The following is a 17,369-nucleotide window of genomic DNA, read 5'->3' as shown; positions in this document are numbered from 1 at the left end:
GTCATTTATTATAATAATCTCCAGATGTTTTTATTATTTTTTTTATTTTATTTTATTTTTGAGATGGAGTCTCGCTCTGTTGCCCAGGCTGGAGGGCAGTGGCATGATCTCGGCTCTCTGCAAGCTCCACCTTCCGGGTTCACGCCATTCTCCTGCCTCAGCCTCCTGGGTAGCTGGGACTACAGGCGCCCGCCACCACGCCTGGCTAATTTTTTGTATTTTTATTAGAGACGGGGTTTCACTGTGTTAGCCAGGATGATCTCCATCTCCTGACCTCATGATCCACCCGCCTCAGCCTCCGAAAGTGCTGGGATTATAGGCGTGAGCCATCGCGCCTGGCCTACTAATCTCCAGATGTTTTAAAGAATTAATATTGAAAGTATCTCTTAAAGTTAAACTAATTAGTGTATATGTAATAGTTATCAAGCTGTGGTGGGTGAATTAATTTTGCAAGTATTAAAGCAGTAGGCTAGGGCCGGGTGCAGTGGCTCGTGCCTACAATCCTAATACTTTGGGAGGCTGAGGCGAGCAGATCACTTGAGGTCAGGAGTTTGAGATCAGCCTGGCTAACAATGGTGAAACCTCCTCTCTACAAAAATACAAAAATTAGCTGGGCATGGTGGCGTGCACCTGTAATCCCAGCTACTTGGGAGGCTGAGACACAAGAATTGCTTGAACCTGGGAGGTGGAGGTTGCAGTGAGGGTAGATCATGCCACTGCATCCCCCTGGGTGACATCCCCTGGGAGACAGAAAAAGACTCAGTCTCAAAAATAAATAAATAAATAAATGAATAAAATAAAGCAGTAGGGTAAATTATAAATGGCAAATTGGAAGGACCTGATCATATAAAAATTTAGCAATAATAATCTTAATCAACTCTTGATAAAAAGGAAGAAATACAAAACTATTTGAAATAAAGCTGGCAAAAATTAATATTAAAAATATAAAGAACAATTACAAATCTGTAGGCCAGTACTCGTTCTCTATTAAACAGTTAAAGGATATGAACAAATAGTATAAATAAGAGGAAACACAAGCACGAAGCCAACATTTGGGAATATTTTGGTCTTGCTAATAATGAAAGTGTGAATTAAATAAAAGAATGTCTTTCAGGCCAGGCGCAGTGGCTCATGCATGTAATCCCAGCACTTTGGGAGGCCAAGGCAGTGGATTACCTGAGGTCAGGAGTTCAAGACCAGCCTGACCAACATGGTGAAATCCCATCTCTACTAAAAATACAAAATTAGCTGGGCATGGTGGCACATGCATGCCTGTAATCCCAGCTACTCAGGAGGCTGAGGCAGGAGAATCTCTTGAACCTGGGAGACGGAGGTGGCAGTGAACTGAGATCTTGCCACTGCACTCCAGCCTGGGCAACAAGAGCAAAACTTCATCTCAAAAAAAAAAAAAAAAAGTCTTTCATATGAATTACTTGTATTTCATATCTATTGAAGTGGCATAGTAACAAAATTCAATGTTAATGTGCGTGTGTAGGAAATAGACACACTCCTAGATTGCTGGTGTGTTTTCTGGACAACAGTAGATCAAAATGAAACACAAGCTGCCAAGAAAATTATTGTTTTCTTTAAGGCAATATGCCCAAAGGAATAACTCTCAGGAAAATAATGTAAAAGAAGAAAGGTTATTTGTGTAAAAATAATTGTAGCCACATTATACTAGTGAAAACCTGGGCATTACCCAACTACCTGACAACTTGATAATTGTGGTGAAAACTAGAAAATATTAATATGTGGCCATTTTTTTTTTTTTTTGAGACGGAGTTTCGTTCTTGTTGCCTAGGCTGGAGTGCAATGGTGCAATCTCCGCTCACTGCAACCTCCGCCTCTCGGTTTCAAGTGATTCTCCTGCCCCAGCCTCCCGAGTAGCTGGGATTACAGGCGTGCACCACCACGCCTGGCTAATTTTTTGTATTTTTAAGAGATGGGGTTTCACCATGGGCAGTCTGGTCTTGAACTTCTGACCTCAGGTGATCTGCCCGCCTCGGCCTTCCAGAGTGCTGGGATTATAGGCGTGAGCCACTGCTCCCAGCCTGTGGTCATATTAATAACTACTAAGGCCTTAAACCTAAGGACTTTGACACTATCACATGTAGAATATTTAAGTTAAAAGGTGGAATGATAGTCAGGTGTGGTGGCGGGCGCCTGTAATCCAGCTACTTCAGAGGCCAGGGCAGGAGAATCGCTTGAATCCAGGAGGCAGAGGTGGCAGTGAGCTGAGATCGCGCCATTGCACTTCAGCCTGGGTGACAAGAGCAAGACTCTGTCTCAAAAAAAAAAAAAAAAAAAAAAAGTGGAATGAGGCCTGGCACGCCTGTAGTCCCAGCACTTTGGAAGGCTGAGGTGGTTGGATCACTTGAACCCAGGAGTTTGGGACCAGACTGGGCAACATGGCAAAACCCTGTCTCTACAAAAAATTAAAAAATTAGCTGGGTGTGGTGTCGCATGCCCGTAGTCCCAGCTACGGCTGGGACTGAGGTGGGAGGATCACCTGAGCTTGGGGAGGTCAAAGCTGCAGTGAGTCTCATTACACCACTGCTCCCCAACCTGGGGGGAGAGAGTGAGACCAAAGCTGCAGTGAGTCTCATTACACCACTGCTCCCCAACCTGGGGGGAGAGAGTGAGACCTTGTCTCCACAAAAAGGAAAAAACTGGAATGAGTTTGTTATATGGACATTGATAACTGTCAAATTATGTTTGTCTAGTAAGAGCAAAAGTGCTGCTAGTGTTTCTCAGTGATCTCAATCAGTGCTTCTCAGACTTTAATGTGATGAAATCAAGTGCTCCATCATGCTTCCATCTATGGCTTCCATATTGGAAAGTTTATATTATACAACAATTCCATGATTATAGAAAGTTCTACTGGACATTGTTGAACTAAATCATTAATGTCTCAAAGTGAAGGGGATGTTAAATCTTTTTCTGTAGAGTTGTTTGAAACAATTAAGACCTCGTTCCATTCCTTTGTATGTACAAATAAGTATGTACATTGGTATATAAGACATACAAGAGATACAGCAATGAGCAATGTTATATAATGAAAAGGTTAGATAAATGGAATTCTTTTGTCCCATTGATTTTACTGCAGTCCTGGATGCGTTTTCATAATTTGTTCTCTCTTTCTTGATAGGCAATCATTTTTAAAAGATTGGTTTTAGTTTCTTTGCCAATCTTTTCTTCTTCTGACCTTTCTGAGCAATACACAAATTATAACTTAATGTATACTACAGGAAATGCTGTTTAAAGAAATATTGCAATAATTTAAACTCAGATATATGTATATATTTGAAGAAGATACACCATACTCCCATCTACCTGTTTCATGAATTTATTTTACTAAAGTGTATTTTTGGCCGGGCGCAGTGGCTCATACCTGTAATCCCAGCACTTTGGGAGGCTGAGGCAGGCGGATCACCTGAGGTCAGGGGTTCGAGACCAGCCTGGCCAACATGGTGAAACCTCATCTCTACTAAAAATACAAAAAATTAGCCGGGTGTGGTGGTGCGTGCCTGTGGTTCCAGCTACTCGGGAGGCTGAGGCAGGAGAATCGCTTGAACCCAGGAGGTGGAGGTTGCAGTGAGCCGAGGTTGCACCACTGCACTTCAGCCTGGGCGACGAGCGCAACTCTGTCTCAAAAAAAAAAATAATAAAGTAAAATAAATAAATAAATAAAGTGTATTCTTTAAGCAGAAGCAACCTGTGTCCGTTATCAAAGAATATGGGCATGGGTCTTTGCTGACTGAAAGTTTAATGGCTGATTTCTGTTTCTTTGCATCTGTGGTGTAGAAATACTGACCATTGTCGTGTTTTCTTCCAGGAATTTATGCAAATATTCTCATGAGGTTCTCTCAGAAGAGAACTTCAGAGTCCTGAAAAATCACGAACTCTCTGGACTGAACAAAGAGGAATTAGCAGTGCTGCTCCTCCAAAGTGATCCTTTTTTTATGCCCGAGGTAAGTTGTGATTCCTCAGTTTAAGGAGGGAGAATATTACTGGCTGTATTGTGTCACAGATACTTTGGAGTAGGAGCAGAGAAAATTCAAAATTAATGCCAGGGTACTGCAGGTGGCAGTCGAAGCTGTTGTTGAGTAAACTCAGAGGTCCCAGAAATTTCTCTCCTATTTGAGGTTTTATAAGAATTTGAGTCTGGAATATCTCTTCCACTGGGCTGCAAGGGAACCCTGTGTGAGTAAGTATGAGCTGAAGATCTGATAGTAGTCAGACTACTTGATGCTTTAAATCAAGGTGACTTCTTGGAGGAGATGGACTTTGGAATGAGGTTGGGAAGATGGCAGGGAAGATGAGGGTATGGGCTAAGCTGTTGTAACAGAGACCCCCTCAAAATACAGTGATTCAAATAACATGTAATTTTGTTTCTCTATCACTTGATAATCTAGGTCAGGGGTTAGCAATCTATAACCCAGAGGCCAAATCTGGCCTGCCACCTTTTTTTTTTTTTTTTTTTGAGATGGAGTCTCGCTCTGTTGCCCAGGCTGGAGTGCAGTGGCGTGATCTCAGCTCACTGCAACCTCTGCCTCCCTGGTTTAAGCAATTCTCCTGCCTCAGCCTCCCAAGTAGCAGGGATTACAGGTGCCCGCCACCATGCCCTGCTAATTTTTATATTTTGGTAGAGACGGGGTTTCACCACGTTGGCCAGGCTGGCCTCAAACTCCCGACCTCAAGTGATCTGCCCACCTCGGCCTCCCAAAGTTCTGGGATTACAGGTGTGAGCCACCGCACCCGGCCTGTTTTTATAAACAAAGTTTTATTGGAACACAACCACACCTATTTGTTTATGACTGCTCTCACCCTGCAAGGGTGAGTTCAGTAGTTGCAGCAGAAACAGAATGGCCTACAAAGCCTAAAATATTTACTATCTGATCCTTTATGGAAAAGGTTTGCCAACTCTTGGTCTTTCCTGGATATGGACAGGGGGGTAGCCTGAGTTGTCAGGCAGCTAGACTCAATGATGTTATCAAGGGATTCAGGTCAGTAGGTCAGCTCTGTTATCTTCAAAATGTGGCTTCCGTCTCTGTGTACAATGAGTCTGTACTCACTGTCACCATTTTCTAGCCAGTGGAAATGTAGAGAGGAAGTAAATGGAAGGCAAGCAGTTTCCTTTTTTAAAAGATGTGACATGGACATTGTATATGGCACATCTGCTCAATCACATTGGCCAGAGATTATTACATGTCACACTTAGCTGAAAGGGAGTCTGGGAAATATAGTTTCTGTCTGGGAAACCATGTGTCTACCTAAAACTTGGGAGCTTCTATTACTAGAAGAAAGACAGGGACAATGGTGGATAATTAACAGTTTCATCCACTCAGGAATATAGACTTAAGGATCAGAGAATACTGTTTAAAGCCTGCTATCTGGCCCGATAAAATCCATGAATAGAGAAGTTAGCCTCACAGTTAAAGAGAGTCATAGAAACATAATGGGTGAGTGGAAGGGATTGAGAAAATGTAAGTAAAGTTGAAATTCAGTTGCACTTCTTTTTTTTTTTTTGGGACAGGATCTTGCTCTGTCATCCGGGCTGTAGTGCAATGGCATGATCAGGGCTCACTGCAGCCTTGACCTCCTGGGCTCAAGTTATCCTCCTGCCTAAGCCCCCCAAGTATCTGGGACTATAGGCATGCACCACCATAGCTGGCTAACTTTTTTTTAATTTTAGTAGGGACAGGGTCTCACTATGTTGCCCAGGCTGGTCTCGAACTCCTGAGCTCAAGCGATCCTCCTGCCTCAGCCTCTCAAAGTACTGGGATTACAGGCATGAGCCACTGCACCCAGCTCAGATGCACTTTTATATACAGTGAGATAGCTGTTGGGGACTTCCGGAGGCTTAAACACTTTTTGACTCTGAGCTCAGTGTGTTTCCCTAAGAACTTAAAAAACTTATAACATGAGAAGTGATTTTGAGTTGGCCACTGAGCTCAGGAGAGATACGAATGAAAGACACATTATAAAGACTTGTTGGGAGTTAGGGGAGGAAAATATGTCCCATTTGCTCTCCAGCCCCATGCATTCTTCTATCTAGATCTTGGATTTGTTTCTCTCTCTCTCTCTCTCTCTCTGTCTTTGTCTCTCTCTCTCTCTCTGTCTTTGTCTCTCTCTCTCTGTCTTTGTCTGTCCCTCTGTCTCTCTCTCTCCCTCTTTCTCTGTCTCTCTCTGTCTCATTTCCAGGAGTCCAAGGTTTAAAGGTCTTGTCTTGGGATATCTATGGCCCTTGACCTAGGTACTAGCCCAGTACCCTATGACTACCAGCATGGGAAAAATGCCTTACACATCAACCCCATTAAAGCTCACCCCGACCATCAGAGACAGCCCATCCTTTTCCTTTCATTGAGGGAATGACAAGATGCAGTCTTGCCATGACACTTGAGAGAAGGTATTTTGTGGTCTATCCTTAGTCTAGTGTTAACCCGGAGGCTTAGAAAGGCCATTCATCATGTCTGATCGCTGCTTCAGTTCTTCAAAAGCAACGGGTACTTTTAACATCAGGCCACACATCTATGTTGAGTCCCTGGAGAATAAGGACAGTCTTCCTGTATTAGTCCATTTTCATGCTGGTGTGAAGACATACCTGAGACTGGGTAATTTATTAAGAAAAGAGGTTTAATTGGCTCACAGTTCTGCATGGCTGGGGAGGCCTCAGGAAACTTACAATCATGGTGGATGGCAAAACACGAACATCTTACATGGTAGCAAGCAAGAGAAGTGAGTGCTAAGCAAAGGGGGAAGCCCTTTATAAAACATCACATCTTGTGAGAACTCACTGTCATGAGAACAGTAGAATGGGAGTAACTGCCCCCATGATTCAGTTGCCTCCTACCAGGTCCCTCCCATGACATGTGGGGATTATAGGAACTACAATTCCAGATGAGATTTGGGTGGGGACACAGCCAAACCATATCACTTCCCTTCTCTAGGGAGGAGGTCGGCAGATATGAACCTAAGACAAGGCGCTGTTGTGTAAGGGATCCCAGAAGAGCCCATTGACTACAGTGCTGTGAGGGTCCCTATAGGAAAATGCTCTCATCATGCTTTTATCAAACAGTGCAAAGAAGAGGTCAGCATCACCCAAGGCTCCCTTTCCGTTGTTAGAATTCAGTACCCACAATTAGAGGATGGGGTGGAGTGGGGAGGTTCTTGCCTGAAGCTTATTTTTGGCTAATAATTCAATTACCATTTTCCACTCGTCAGAGTTAAGATCCCAGAACGGGGGACTGCATTATTTCCTGAACTAGATAGAGGTCTGGGGAGCTGGTTTCTGGAGTTAGCATGACTTAGTACTGTTGGTATAAGTTTTTGTTCAAGAATGCTGGGCAAGAGAAGGCTCTAAAGGAGTGTTTTAACTTAGGGGGGAGTAGGATGGAATTTTTTCATAGGGCTTTGGCAGGAGGAGTCAGCCAGAGTTCAGCTAATTTCAAGAAGAGTTGGTCCAGGGTGGCTCTCTAAAGATGGAGGAATTATCCCTGCAGATTTGCAGCTGTTGTTTGGGCAATTTGGATTTTTTTTTTTCTTTTTTGAGATGGAGTCTCACTCTGTCTCCCAGGCTGGAGTGCAGTGGTGCAATCTCAGGTCACTGCAACCTCCGTCTCTGGTTAAAGCGATTCTCCTGCCTCAGCTTCCCGTGTAGCTGGGATTAACAGCCATACACCACCACACCCGGATAATTTTTTGTATTTTTAGTAGAGACAGGGTTTCACCATGTTGGCCAGGCTGGTGTTAAACTCCTGACCTCAGGTGATCCTCCCGCCTCAGCCTCCCAAAGTGCTGGGATTACAGGTGTGAGCCACCGTGCCCAGCCTGAACCACCATGCCTGGCCGATTTGGATTTTATCAGAAAGGAAGAGGAGGAAGAGAGGGGCGAAGTTAAGTGTAAGAGGCAGTGCAGAGAAACAGCTTTGTGGTTTAGGGGGTGTGAGATGGGGACCACAGTGGAATGTTTCCAGTCACTTCATTGGTTGTTTTGCATTCATTCAACTAATATTTAGGAGCACCCGCAAGTGTTAGTCACAATGTTAAAATACTGGAGGTAACCAGTGGGAATCCACACACCCAGCCCTAAAAAACTACATATTCGGCCGGGTGCGGTGGCTCACGCTTGTAATCCCAGCACTTTGGGAGGCCGAGGCGGGTGGATCACGAGGTCAGGAGATCGAGACCATGGTGAAACCCCGTCTGTACTAAAAATACAAAAAAAATTAGCCAGGCGTGGTGGCGGGCGCCTGTAGTCCCAGCTACTCGGAGAGGCTGAGGCAGGAGAATGGTGTGAACCCGGGAGGCGGAGCTTGCAGTGAGCTGAGATTGCACCACTGCACTCCAGCCTGGGCAACAGAGCGAGACTCCGTCTCAAAAAAAAAAAAACTACATATTCACACTTTTTCATTTTGTTTTGACTTGTGAGAACATAAAAAGATCAGGCAAACCTGACTGCCTGGTATATAAACTTGTACAATTGAAAATGGGCTTATTAAAGGAAGAAATGCTTTCATTTGTTCTGGCCTAATGAAGGCAGGAGCATTCTTGCTTAATATCAGCGTGGGAATAGGAATGTTAACAAAACATCATTTGTGAAGTTGCTAATGGTGCTTTTTTGCTACAGCTCAAACTTTAGTGGACATCAGAATCACCCGGAAGGTTTGTTAAAACACAGACTGTTGGGCCCCACCTCTGATGGTTCAGACTCTATAGATATGGGCAAGTGCCTGAAGATTTGCATTTCTAACAAATTTACAGGTAGTGCTGATTGTGCTGGTCTGGGGACCACACTTTGAGAATCGCTGGTCTGGAGTCTAGAATCTGGATAATAGACTTGATAGCAGTTACGTATATCTATTTGAATCAGGTTTTAGTGATTGTCCATGTGGCTAAATCATTGCTAGTGGGGTTTGAATCATGGCTTTGCCATCTAGACAGATCACAGTGAAGCATACTGATCTGGTTTGCTCAGAGTCTGTTGAAGTGACTCATTAAAATGTCTGAAATTCGGGTTTCTTACTAATTATATTGGTTTCCTCATTTCATGGTTCAAACACGTGCATCACACTTTATATTTTGCATAACACATTTACAAATTTTGTTATTTAGTCTGCTTAACAACTTGGTTTTTGTAGACAGAACAAATCGTTTCCTCCTGTTATAGCAAAGGAAACGGAGGCTAAGAGTAGGTAAGGCATCCTTTGAGGTCACACAGCTGCTTCCAGGGGGCCTCAGATTTTAAAACCAGCATCCTCCAGTTCTGTGTCATATGGCCTGGCCTCAGCTGCAGTATTTTCTCTGCCCTCTTTCCAGTAGGGACTACATCTCTTCAGAGCTAATCACGTACATGTATCTATTTAGATGGAAATACAAAACTTATCTTCTTTAGGCAATCTTTTGAGAAATGTCATTCTGCCTAGCAGAGACTAAATTTTGGATTTCCAAACAGTTGCAGGTAAGACCTATGTGTCCTTTTCATTGCAAAGTGAGTTGATAACCAAAGATGAGCCTTCCTGTGCTGGGTTCCTTCATGATATAGGGCTCACTTTGGGTCCTGTTTGTAGCTAACAAGCTTACGTTGATTCTTCCAAGGGTTGTCAAATTGATCAGTATCTTTTAGTTAGTCTGTGGACCTCTTCTGCCCCAAGTAAATCACCAATTGAATGTGACTCATCAAAGACTGTAGAATATGCATGTATTTTTCCCCCTTTGGTATATCTCTGCTTGCTTCAGAGATTTTTTGCACACGTGAGCTTGCCTTAATGAATGTTTGGCAAATACAAGAAGGTGTTTTGACTCTGGCTATTGTTTCTCCCTTCTGTAGATATGCAAAAGTTATAAGGGAGAGGGTCGGCAGCAGATTTGTAACCAGCAGCCACCGTGTTCAAGACTCCACATCTGTGACCACTTCACCCGAGGGAACTGTCGTTTTCCCAACTGCCTCCGGTCCCATAACCTGATGGACAGAAAGGTGCTGGCCATCATGAGGGAGCACGGGCTGAGCCCCGATGTGGTCCAGAACATCCAGGACATCTGCAACAGCAAGCACATGCAGAAGAACCCCCCGGGGCCCAGAGGTAAAGGCCTTTTCTTTTTCAATTGTGTGAATTCTTTTGTTTTTTTTGTTTGTTTGTTTGTTTTTGAGGCAGAGTCTCTCTGTCACCCAAGCTGGAGTGCAGTGGCGTGATCTCAGCTCACTGCAACCTCTGCCTCCCGGGTTCAAGTGATTCTCCTGCCTCAGCCTCCCGAGTAGCTGGGATTACAGGTGCGCACCACTACACCCAGCTCATCTTTGTATAAATTAGAGGCGGGGTTTCGCCATGTTGGCCAGGCTGGCCTTGAACTCCTGACCTAAGGTAATCTCCCTGCTTCAGCCTTTCAAAGTGCTGGGATTACAGGCATGAGCCACTGCACCTGGCCAATTGTGTGAACTTTCAAATCAGCAGAAATCGCAAACAAAGAAAAACTGCCATAATCACTCTACCTTGCCGTGTAAAACGGCATTTTTCCTTCCAAACTTCATGCATATGTATATACCATTTTTACATAATTATAATGGTAGTATACATGCCATGTTTGCAATTCAATTTTTATGCTTAGCACTATTGCCCCCCCCAGGTTTAAAAAAGTGCATATCATATTTCTAAAAACTAATTAATAAAGCTTTTTTTTTAAGGAAAAGAAACAAACATAAAATTGTTTAGATTTATTGGCTGTCAACGTTTTGCCCAATTGCTTTAGTGCTTTCTTTCTCTCTATGTATACATGCAGCTACTCACACACACGTGGAACATTTTAGTGGTTAAAGCATTTGATATATGTAAATATGACATTTCACACCTGAATATATCAGCATGTATCTCCTCAGAACAAGGCCATTCTCTTACATAATCACAAGACAATTAATACAGAAAATTTATTTTATTTTATTTTATTTTTTTATTTTTATTTTTTTGAGACGGAGTCTCGCTCTGTCGCCCAGGCTGGAGTGCAGTGGCGCAATCTCGGCTCACTGCAAGCTCCGCCTCCCGGGTTCACGCCATTCTCCTGCCTCAGCCTCTCCGAGTAGCTGGGACTACAGGCACCCACCACCACGCCCGGCTAATTTTTTGTATTTTTAGTAGAGACGGGGTTTCACCGTGGTCTCGATCTCCTGACCTCGTGATCCGCCCGCCTCGGCCTCCCAAAGTGCTGGGATTACAAGCATGAGTCACCGCGCCCGGCAGAAAATTTATTATTGATGTAAAACTATGTACGATTTAATTTATGGTCCTCGGTGCCATTTCTTTAAAAAAAAACCCAGTATTTTAAAATTTCTAGAAAAAACACAATAACTCCCATTCCCTCCTTTCCCCAGCCCCTGGCAACTAACATTCTGCTTTCTGTTTGTATGAATTTGACAACCCTAGGTAATTCACATAAGTGGAAGAGTACAATATTTATCCTTTTCTGACTGGCTTATTTCACTTAGCATGATGTCCTCAGGGTTCATCCATGTTATAGCATATGTCAGAATGAATATTTCATTGTATGTATATAATTGTATATTTTTTATCCATTCATCTGTCGATGGATATTTGGATCATTTCCAGTTTGGCTATTGTGAATAATGCTGCTGTAAACATGGTGTACAGATACCACTTTGAGACCCTGTTTTCAGTTCTTTGGGGGTATATAATCAGAAGTAGAATTGCTAGATCATATGGTAATTCTATGTTTAATTTTTGGAGGAACGATCACACCGTTTTTTGTAGCAGCTGTGCCATTTTTCATTTCTGCCAACAGTGCACATGGGTTCAAATTTCTCACATCCTCTATCATTTTGTGTTTTCTGATTTTTTTTTTAATAATAGCCATCCTAAGGAGTATGAAGTGCTATTACTTTTTTTTTTCTTGTTTTGAGACGGAGTCTCGCTCTGTCACCCAGGCTGGAGTGCAGTGGTGCGACCTTGGCTCACTGCAATGGCCGGCCGCCTCCCGGGTTCAAGTGATTCTTCTGCCTCAGTCTCCCAACTAGCTGGGATTACAGGTGCCCGCCACCATGCCCAGCTAATTTTTGTATTTTTAGTAGAGACGGGGTTTCACTATGTTGGCCAGGCTGGTCTTGAACTCCTGACCTCAAGTGATCCACCCACCTTAGCCACCCAAAGTGCTGGGATTACAGGCATGAGCCACCGTGCCCAGCCAAGTGCTGCTATTTCTGAAGCATTTTCATATTACATAATGGCATTCATTTTTAATGTCTTTATGAAGTGGATGTAGAAAAGATGAATTTTATGAAGCAGATAGAATACATGATTCTAAGATTCTGTGCAAAGTAATGAACAATTAAACCTCCTTATATTTGGGAAATGGTTTATCATTTACACGGGACTTTCACCCCAAATAAATATTTCATCATTGTTCGTCACAGTGAAACCACAAAGAAAGGTAGATATGTCATTTATTAGCCTTACTTAAGGGGGTAAAGAGACTGAGGCTCAGAAATAGTAAGCAACTTTTATTGCAAGCAGCCTCAGCTCATGTTTAGAAGAATGAAGGATAATGTAATGAAGAAATAAAAGGTAACATTTTCAAGGCCTCACATCACTAGAAAGTAGCAGAGTGCATGTTCTGATCCCATAGCTAATGTTTTTTCTCTCTCACTACGGTTCTCTCTGACCAGAGGAACATCTGGAGGGATGGGCTTTGTTGGTGGCTTCTCAATGTAAACTTATTGTGAATGAGAAAGATCTGTATGTATTTTCACTTCCAGTTAATCTCCTGAGTTAAGCCTTTTCTTGACAGGAGGAGGGTGTTTGCTTTCACTACATTACTGCTGCCCCCTGGGTTTGGAAGAGAAAAAAAATGTCTCTTCTACCCCTTCCCCACACAAAAAAGCACAACTCACACACACACAAGAGCACAAGTGCACACCTCACATTCACACACCACACGTGCACATGTGCCTCAAACACAGACATGCACGTCTTCCACATGTACCCCCAGCACACACACATACCCCACATAAGCATCACATGCATGCACGCCACACACATGCCACACGTGCTCACAAACACACGCTTACTCCTTCCTTCCTCCCTGCTTCCAGAAGGGTGTGACCTATCAAGTTTCTAGAGGAAGACCAGTTCCCTCCAGGCCACACTGCTTTGTTGATGTTGACTTCCGATATACTTTGGCCTTATAGAGTGGGATGAAGAAAACTGGAAAAATTTCCAGCTTAAACAAAGTCAGGCCTTTAGACAGTGGTTTCATTTTCTGTTGGTTTGTTTGAAGCGTTGTGAATCTGTCAATAGCCACGTACACCCATATCACAATATGGGCAAAATCGAATGCTTTCTGGAAAATCTTCTCTGATTTGCCCTAACCTATCTCTCCATTGACCATAGTGGTGAATGTTGACTCAGGACCAGGAGATAGTGGACAGCCCCACCTAAAAGTTTTGGGGTTTGGGGGCTACTTTGAGTCCCAGAAGAGAGCCAGTGTCTCACTATCATCCTAGGCCATGGAATGACGTGCTCTGCCGTGCAGGCAGAATGTCAAGATTCTTTCATCAGCTGACACAGTTGGTGAGCACCTGTAGTCCCAGCTACTCAAGAGGCTGAGGTGGGAGGATCGCTGGAGCCCAGGAGTTCGAGGTTGCAGTGAGCTGTGGTTGGGCCACTGCATTCCAGCCTGGGCAACAGAGCAACACTCCATCTCTTAAAAAAAAAAAAATCCCATCATTGTCAAACCACCCATCTTCAAGATTTGTACACATCAGAGTAGACCAAGTAATTTGATAGCACTTGGATAGCAAAGCTAGAAAAGCAAAGAGGAGGAAGGGTCGTAGGAACTCAGTCACATTAACTCTGATGTTCATTATTTTGTTTCATTTTGGCTTTTTTCCCTTAGCTCCTTCTTCACATCGTAGAAACACGGCATATAGGGCTAGAAGCAAAAGTAGAGATCGGTTCTTTCAGGGCAGCCAAGAATTTCTTGCGTCTGCTTCAGCGTCTGCTGAGAGGTCCTGCACGCCTAGTCCAGATCACATCGGCCACAGGGCTTCCCTGGAGGACGCACCTGTGGACGATCTCACCTACAAGTTCACGTATCTGGAGAGTCAGGATCGCGCTCGGCCTCCCTCAGGCTCGTCCAAGGCTACTGATCTTGGAGCAAAAAGTCAGGCCGGGGCAAGCCAGAGGTTTTTAGAGAACGGCAGTCAAGAGGACCTCTTGCATGGAAATCCAGGCAACACTTACCTTGCTTCCAATTCAACACCAGCCCCCAACTGGAAGAGCCTCACATCCTGGACGAATGACCAAGGCGCCAGGAGAAAGACTGTGTTTTCTCCCACGCTACCTGCCGCCCGCTCTTCTCTTGGCTCTCTGCAAACACCTGAAGCTGTGACCAACAGAAAGGGCACAGGCTTGCTTTCCTCAGACTACAGGAACATCGATGGCAAAAGTGGAACGCAGGACATCCAGCCTGGCCCTCTTTTTAATAATAATGCTGATGGAGTGGCCACAGATATAACTTCTACCAGATCCTTAAATTACAAAAGCACTAGCAGCGGTCAGAGAGAAATATCATCACCTAGGACTCAGGATGCTGGAGCTGCTTCCCGAGATGTCCAGGCCACTGGCAGAATCGCAGATGATGCTGACCCAAGAGTAGCACTTGTTAACGGTAAATACAAAGGGAAGACACTTTGGGCTGGTACATTTGTTCACGATATACCAAATGGCTCTAGTCAAGTGGCGGATAAAACTACTGATGTAGAAAAAACTGGTGCCACTGGTTTTGGCTTAACAATGGCGGTCAAGGCAGAAAAAGATGTGTTACGTACTGGAAGTCAGAGTCTGAGGAACCCGGTCCCCACCACACCTGGGGAATCCACTGCCCCTGCACAAGTCAGCACTCTGCCTCAGTCACCTGCTGCCCTTTCCTCAAGCAACAGAGCTGAAGTCTGGGGGGCCCAAAGGCAGAACTGCACCCAGGTTCCTGTTTCCTCTGCCAGCGAGCTCACAAGGAAGACAACAGGGTCTGCTCAGTGTAAGTCACTGAAGGACAAAGGGGCCTCTGTGTCTTGAGTCTGCAGCAGAGTGGCTATGGCTGGTGGTTTTTCCTTGGATGTTCCCCAGTTCTTAAAGGGTAGAGAGTTAGAGGGTTTGGGTTACGGGGTGGTCTGGTGAGGAGGTTGACTAGTGAAGACAGGGAAGGGCCAACCAGTAGAACCATAGGGAATTAGCTGCCACATTTATTGACAATAAGAATATTTCAACTATGATTTAAGAAATAAACATAGCTTTCACAGGACTCTGAGGTCCACATTTTTGTTCTATGGAGGGGCTGTCTAGACGCTCATGAGCAACACATAAATCATAAGAATTTTCTTGAACATGGCCCCCATTTCAGATATTCTTTCCCATTGTGAGACCAAGTGCCTTGATTTTTGGTTTAAACATGAAGATCAGCATACATGCATCCTTTTTTGTTTCATAGATTCTTTATCTGATGTCACAAGTACCACATCCTCTAGGGTGGATGATCATGACTCAAAGGAAATTTGTCTTGACCATCTGTGTAAGGGTTGTCCGCTTAATGGTGAGTAACCTAGGGACTTTTCTGTAAGCTTCTACCTTTTGGCCATTGTAAATAACACTGCTATGAACATGGGTGTGCAAATGCCTTCTCAAAACCCTGCTTTCAATTCTTTTGGATATATACCCAGAAGTGGAGTTGGGGGATCATACTTCCATGTTTAATTATTTTTTTTGAGGAACTATTATTCATAGTGGCTATACCATTTTTCTTTCCCACCAGCAATGCACAAGGGTTCAAATTTCTCCACATCCTCACCAACACTTGTTCTTTTTGTGTGTGTTTGTTTGCCTTTTTTGTTTGTTTTGAGACAGAGTCTCACTCTGTCACCCAGGATGGAGTGCAGTGGTGTAATCTCAGCTCCCTGCAACCTCTGCCCCCTGGGTTCAAGTGATTCTCCTGCCTCAGCCTCCCAAGTAGCTGGGGTTACAGGCGTGTGCCACCACGTCCGGCTAATTTTTGTATTTTTAGTAGAGACGGGGTTTTTGCACGTTGGCCAGACTGGTCTTGAACTCCTGACCTCAAGTGATCCACCCGCCTCGGCCTTCCAAAGTGCTGGGATTACAGGCATGAGCCACTGTGCCCAGCCACTGTTTGTCTTTGATAGCAGCCATTCTAACAAGTGTGAGGTGTGGACTATAATGAGTGGCTGTGTACTTTTCAGTTGGCCAAGTCTCAAGTAGGACCACTCTACGGGTGTCCCTGCAGTGTCTAAACCTGTCTTTTTTGTTTGTTTTGAAGTTGTCACACATCTTTATTTTGAATATTTCAAAACAATTTAAACATAACATAAGGCAAATTTTGAAAAACAGAACTATTTTCTGTCTTCCTGTACTGTAGCTTGTAACATCAATTCATTCTTTAGCCGGCATTCCTGCAATGGCTGTCTTTTGTATGGCTAGCCCTGTGCCAAATATGTAAGGGGGATGTAAGCTAAACCATGGTGCAGCCTTCTCTTTAGTAAGTTTATAATTAAGGTAGGGCATGAAAACATCCATAAAATGCCAGGCACGGTGGCTTATGCCTGTAATCCCAGAACTTTGGGAGGCTGAGGCAGGTGGATCACTTGAGGCCAGGAGTTCAAGACCAGTCTGGCCATCATAGTGAAAACGCATCTCTACTAAAAATACAAAAATTAGCTGGGCGTGGTGGCACATGCCTGTAATCCCAGCTACTCGGGAGGCTGAGGCGGGAGAATTTCTTGAACCCGGGAGGTGGAGGTTGTGGTGAGCCAAGATTGCACCATTGCACTCCAGCCTGGGCGACAGAGTGAGTGAGATTCTGCCTCAAAACAAAAACAAAAACAAAAACAAACAAAAAATTTGCAAATGGGAAAACTGTGTGAAGTAAGTAAAAACGTATAAAAAATTAACCCCCAACGGAATATTGGGTACTGGCTAAAGCAATGCAAAAAATACAAGTCAGATGGGGATGGAGTGAGATTCGTTAAGAGAATCTTTCTGGAAGAGATGAACTGTAGGCCAAGGCTTCAAGGAAATAAAGGCTGTTGCCTCTGCTGGAGAGCATTTTGGCTTAATACACTTGGGGGGGCGCAGAAAGGGTAACTAAATTTCTGATTACCTCAAATTTCTATCTGGGTAGAGTGATTTTGCGGGGAGTGGGGAATTTTTGTTTTCTTTTTCTTTTTGAGACAGAATTTCACTCCGTCACCCAGGCTGGAGTGCAATGGGGTGATCTCGGCTCACTGCAACCTCCACCTCCCAGATTCAAGTGATTCTCCTGCCTCAGTGTCCGGAGAAGCTGAGATTACAGGCACCCAC

At 44.0% G+C, this 17,369-nt stretch overlaps 1 protein-coding gene across 2 annotated transcripts in view; it reads left to right on the top strand.

Moving 5' to 3' along the window:
• ZC3HAV1 (zinc finger CCCH-type containing, antiviral 1) overlaps window positions 1-17,369 on the top strand; it is a 70,008-nt gene that overhangs the window by 19,508 nt on the left and 33,131 nt on the right. Inside the window, exons 2-5 of one of the 2 annotated variants that reach the window (XM_030826025.1) lie at window positions 3,836-3,971; window positions 9,830-10,082; window positions 13,900-14,673; window positions 15,490-15,591. In XM_030826025.1, the coding sequence (XP_030681885.1) occupies window positions 3,836-3,971; window positions 9,830-10,082; window positions 13,900-14,673; window positions 15,490-15,591 (1,265 nt within the window). Of the gene's footprint in view, window positions 1-3,835; window positions 3,972-9,829; window positions 10,083-13,899; window positions 15,040-15,489; window positions 15,592-17,369 lie in introns of both variants that reach the window. The other variant, XM_030826024.1, reaches the window with a different exon arrangement.

The sequence above is a fragment of the Nomascus leucogenys genome, chromosome 13 (assembly GCF_006542625.1).
Source record: "Nomascus leucogenys isolate Asia chromosome 13, Asia_NLE_v1, whole genome shotgun sequence".
Classification (NCBI taxonomy): Eukaryota; Metazoa; Chordata; class Mammalia; order Primates; family Hylobatidae; genus Nomascus; species Nomascus leucogenys.
Note: the sequence above shows the minus strand (reverse complement) of the source record. Positions and strands in the feature narration are given on the sequence as shown.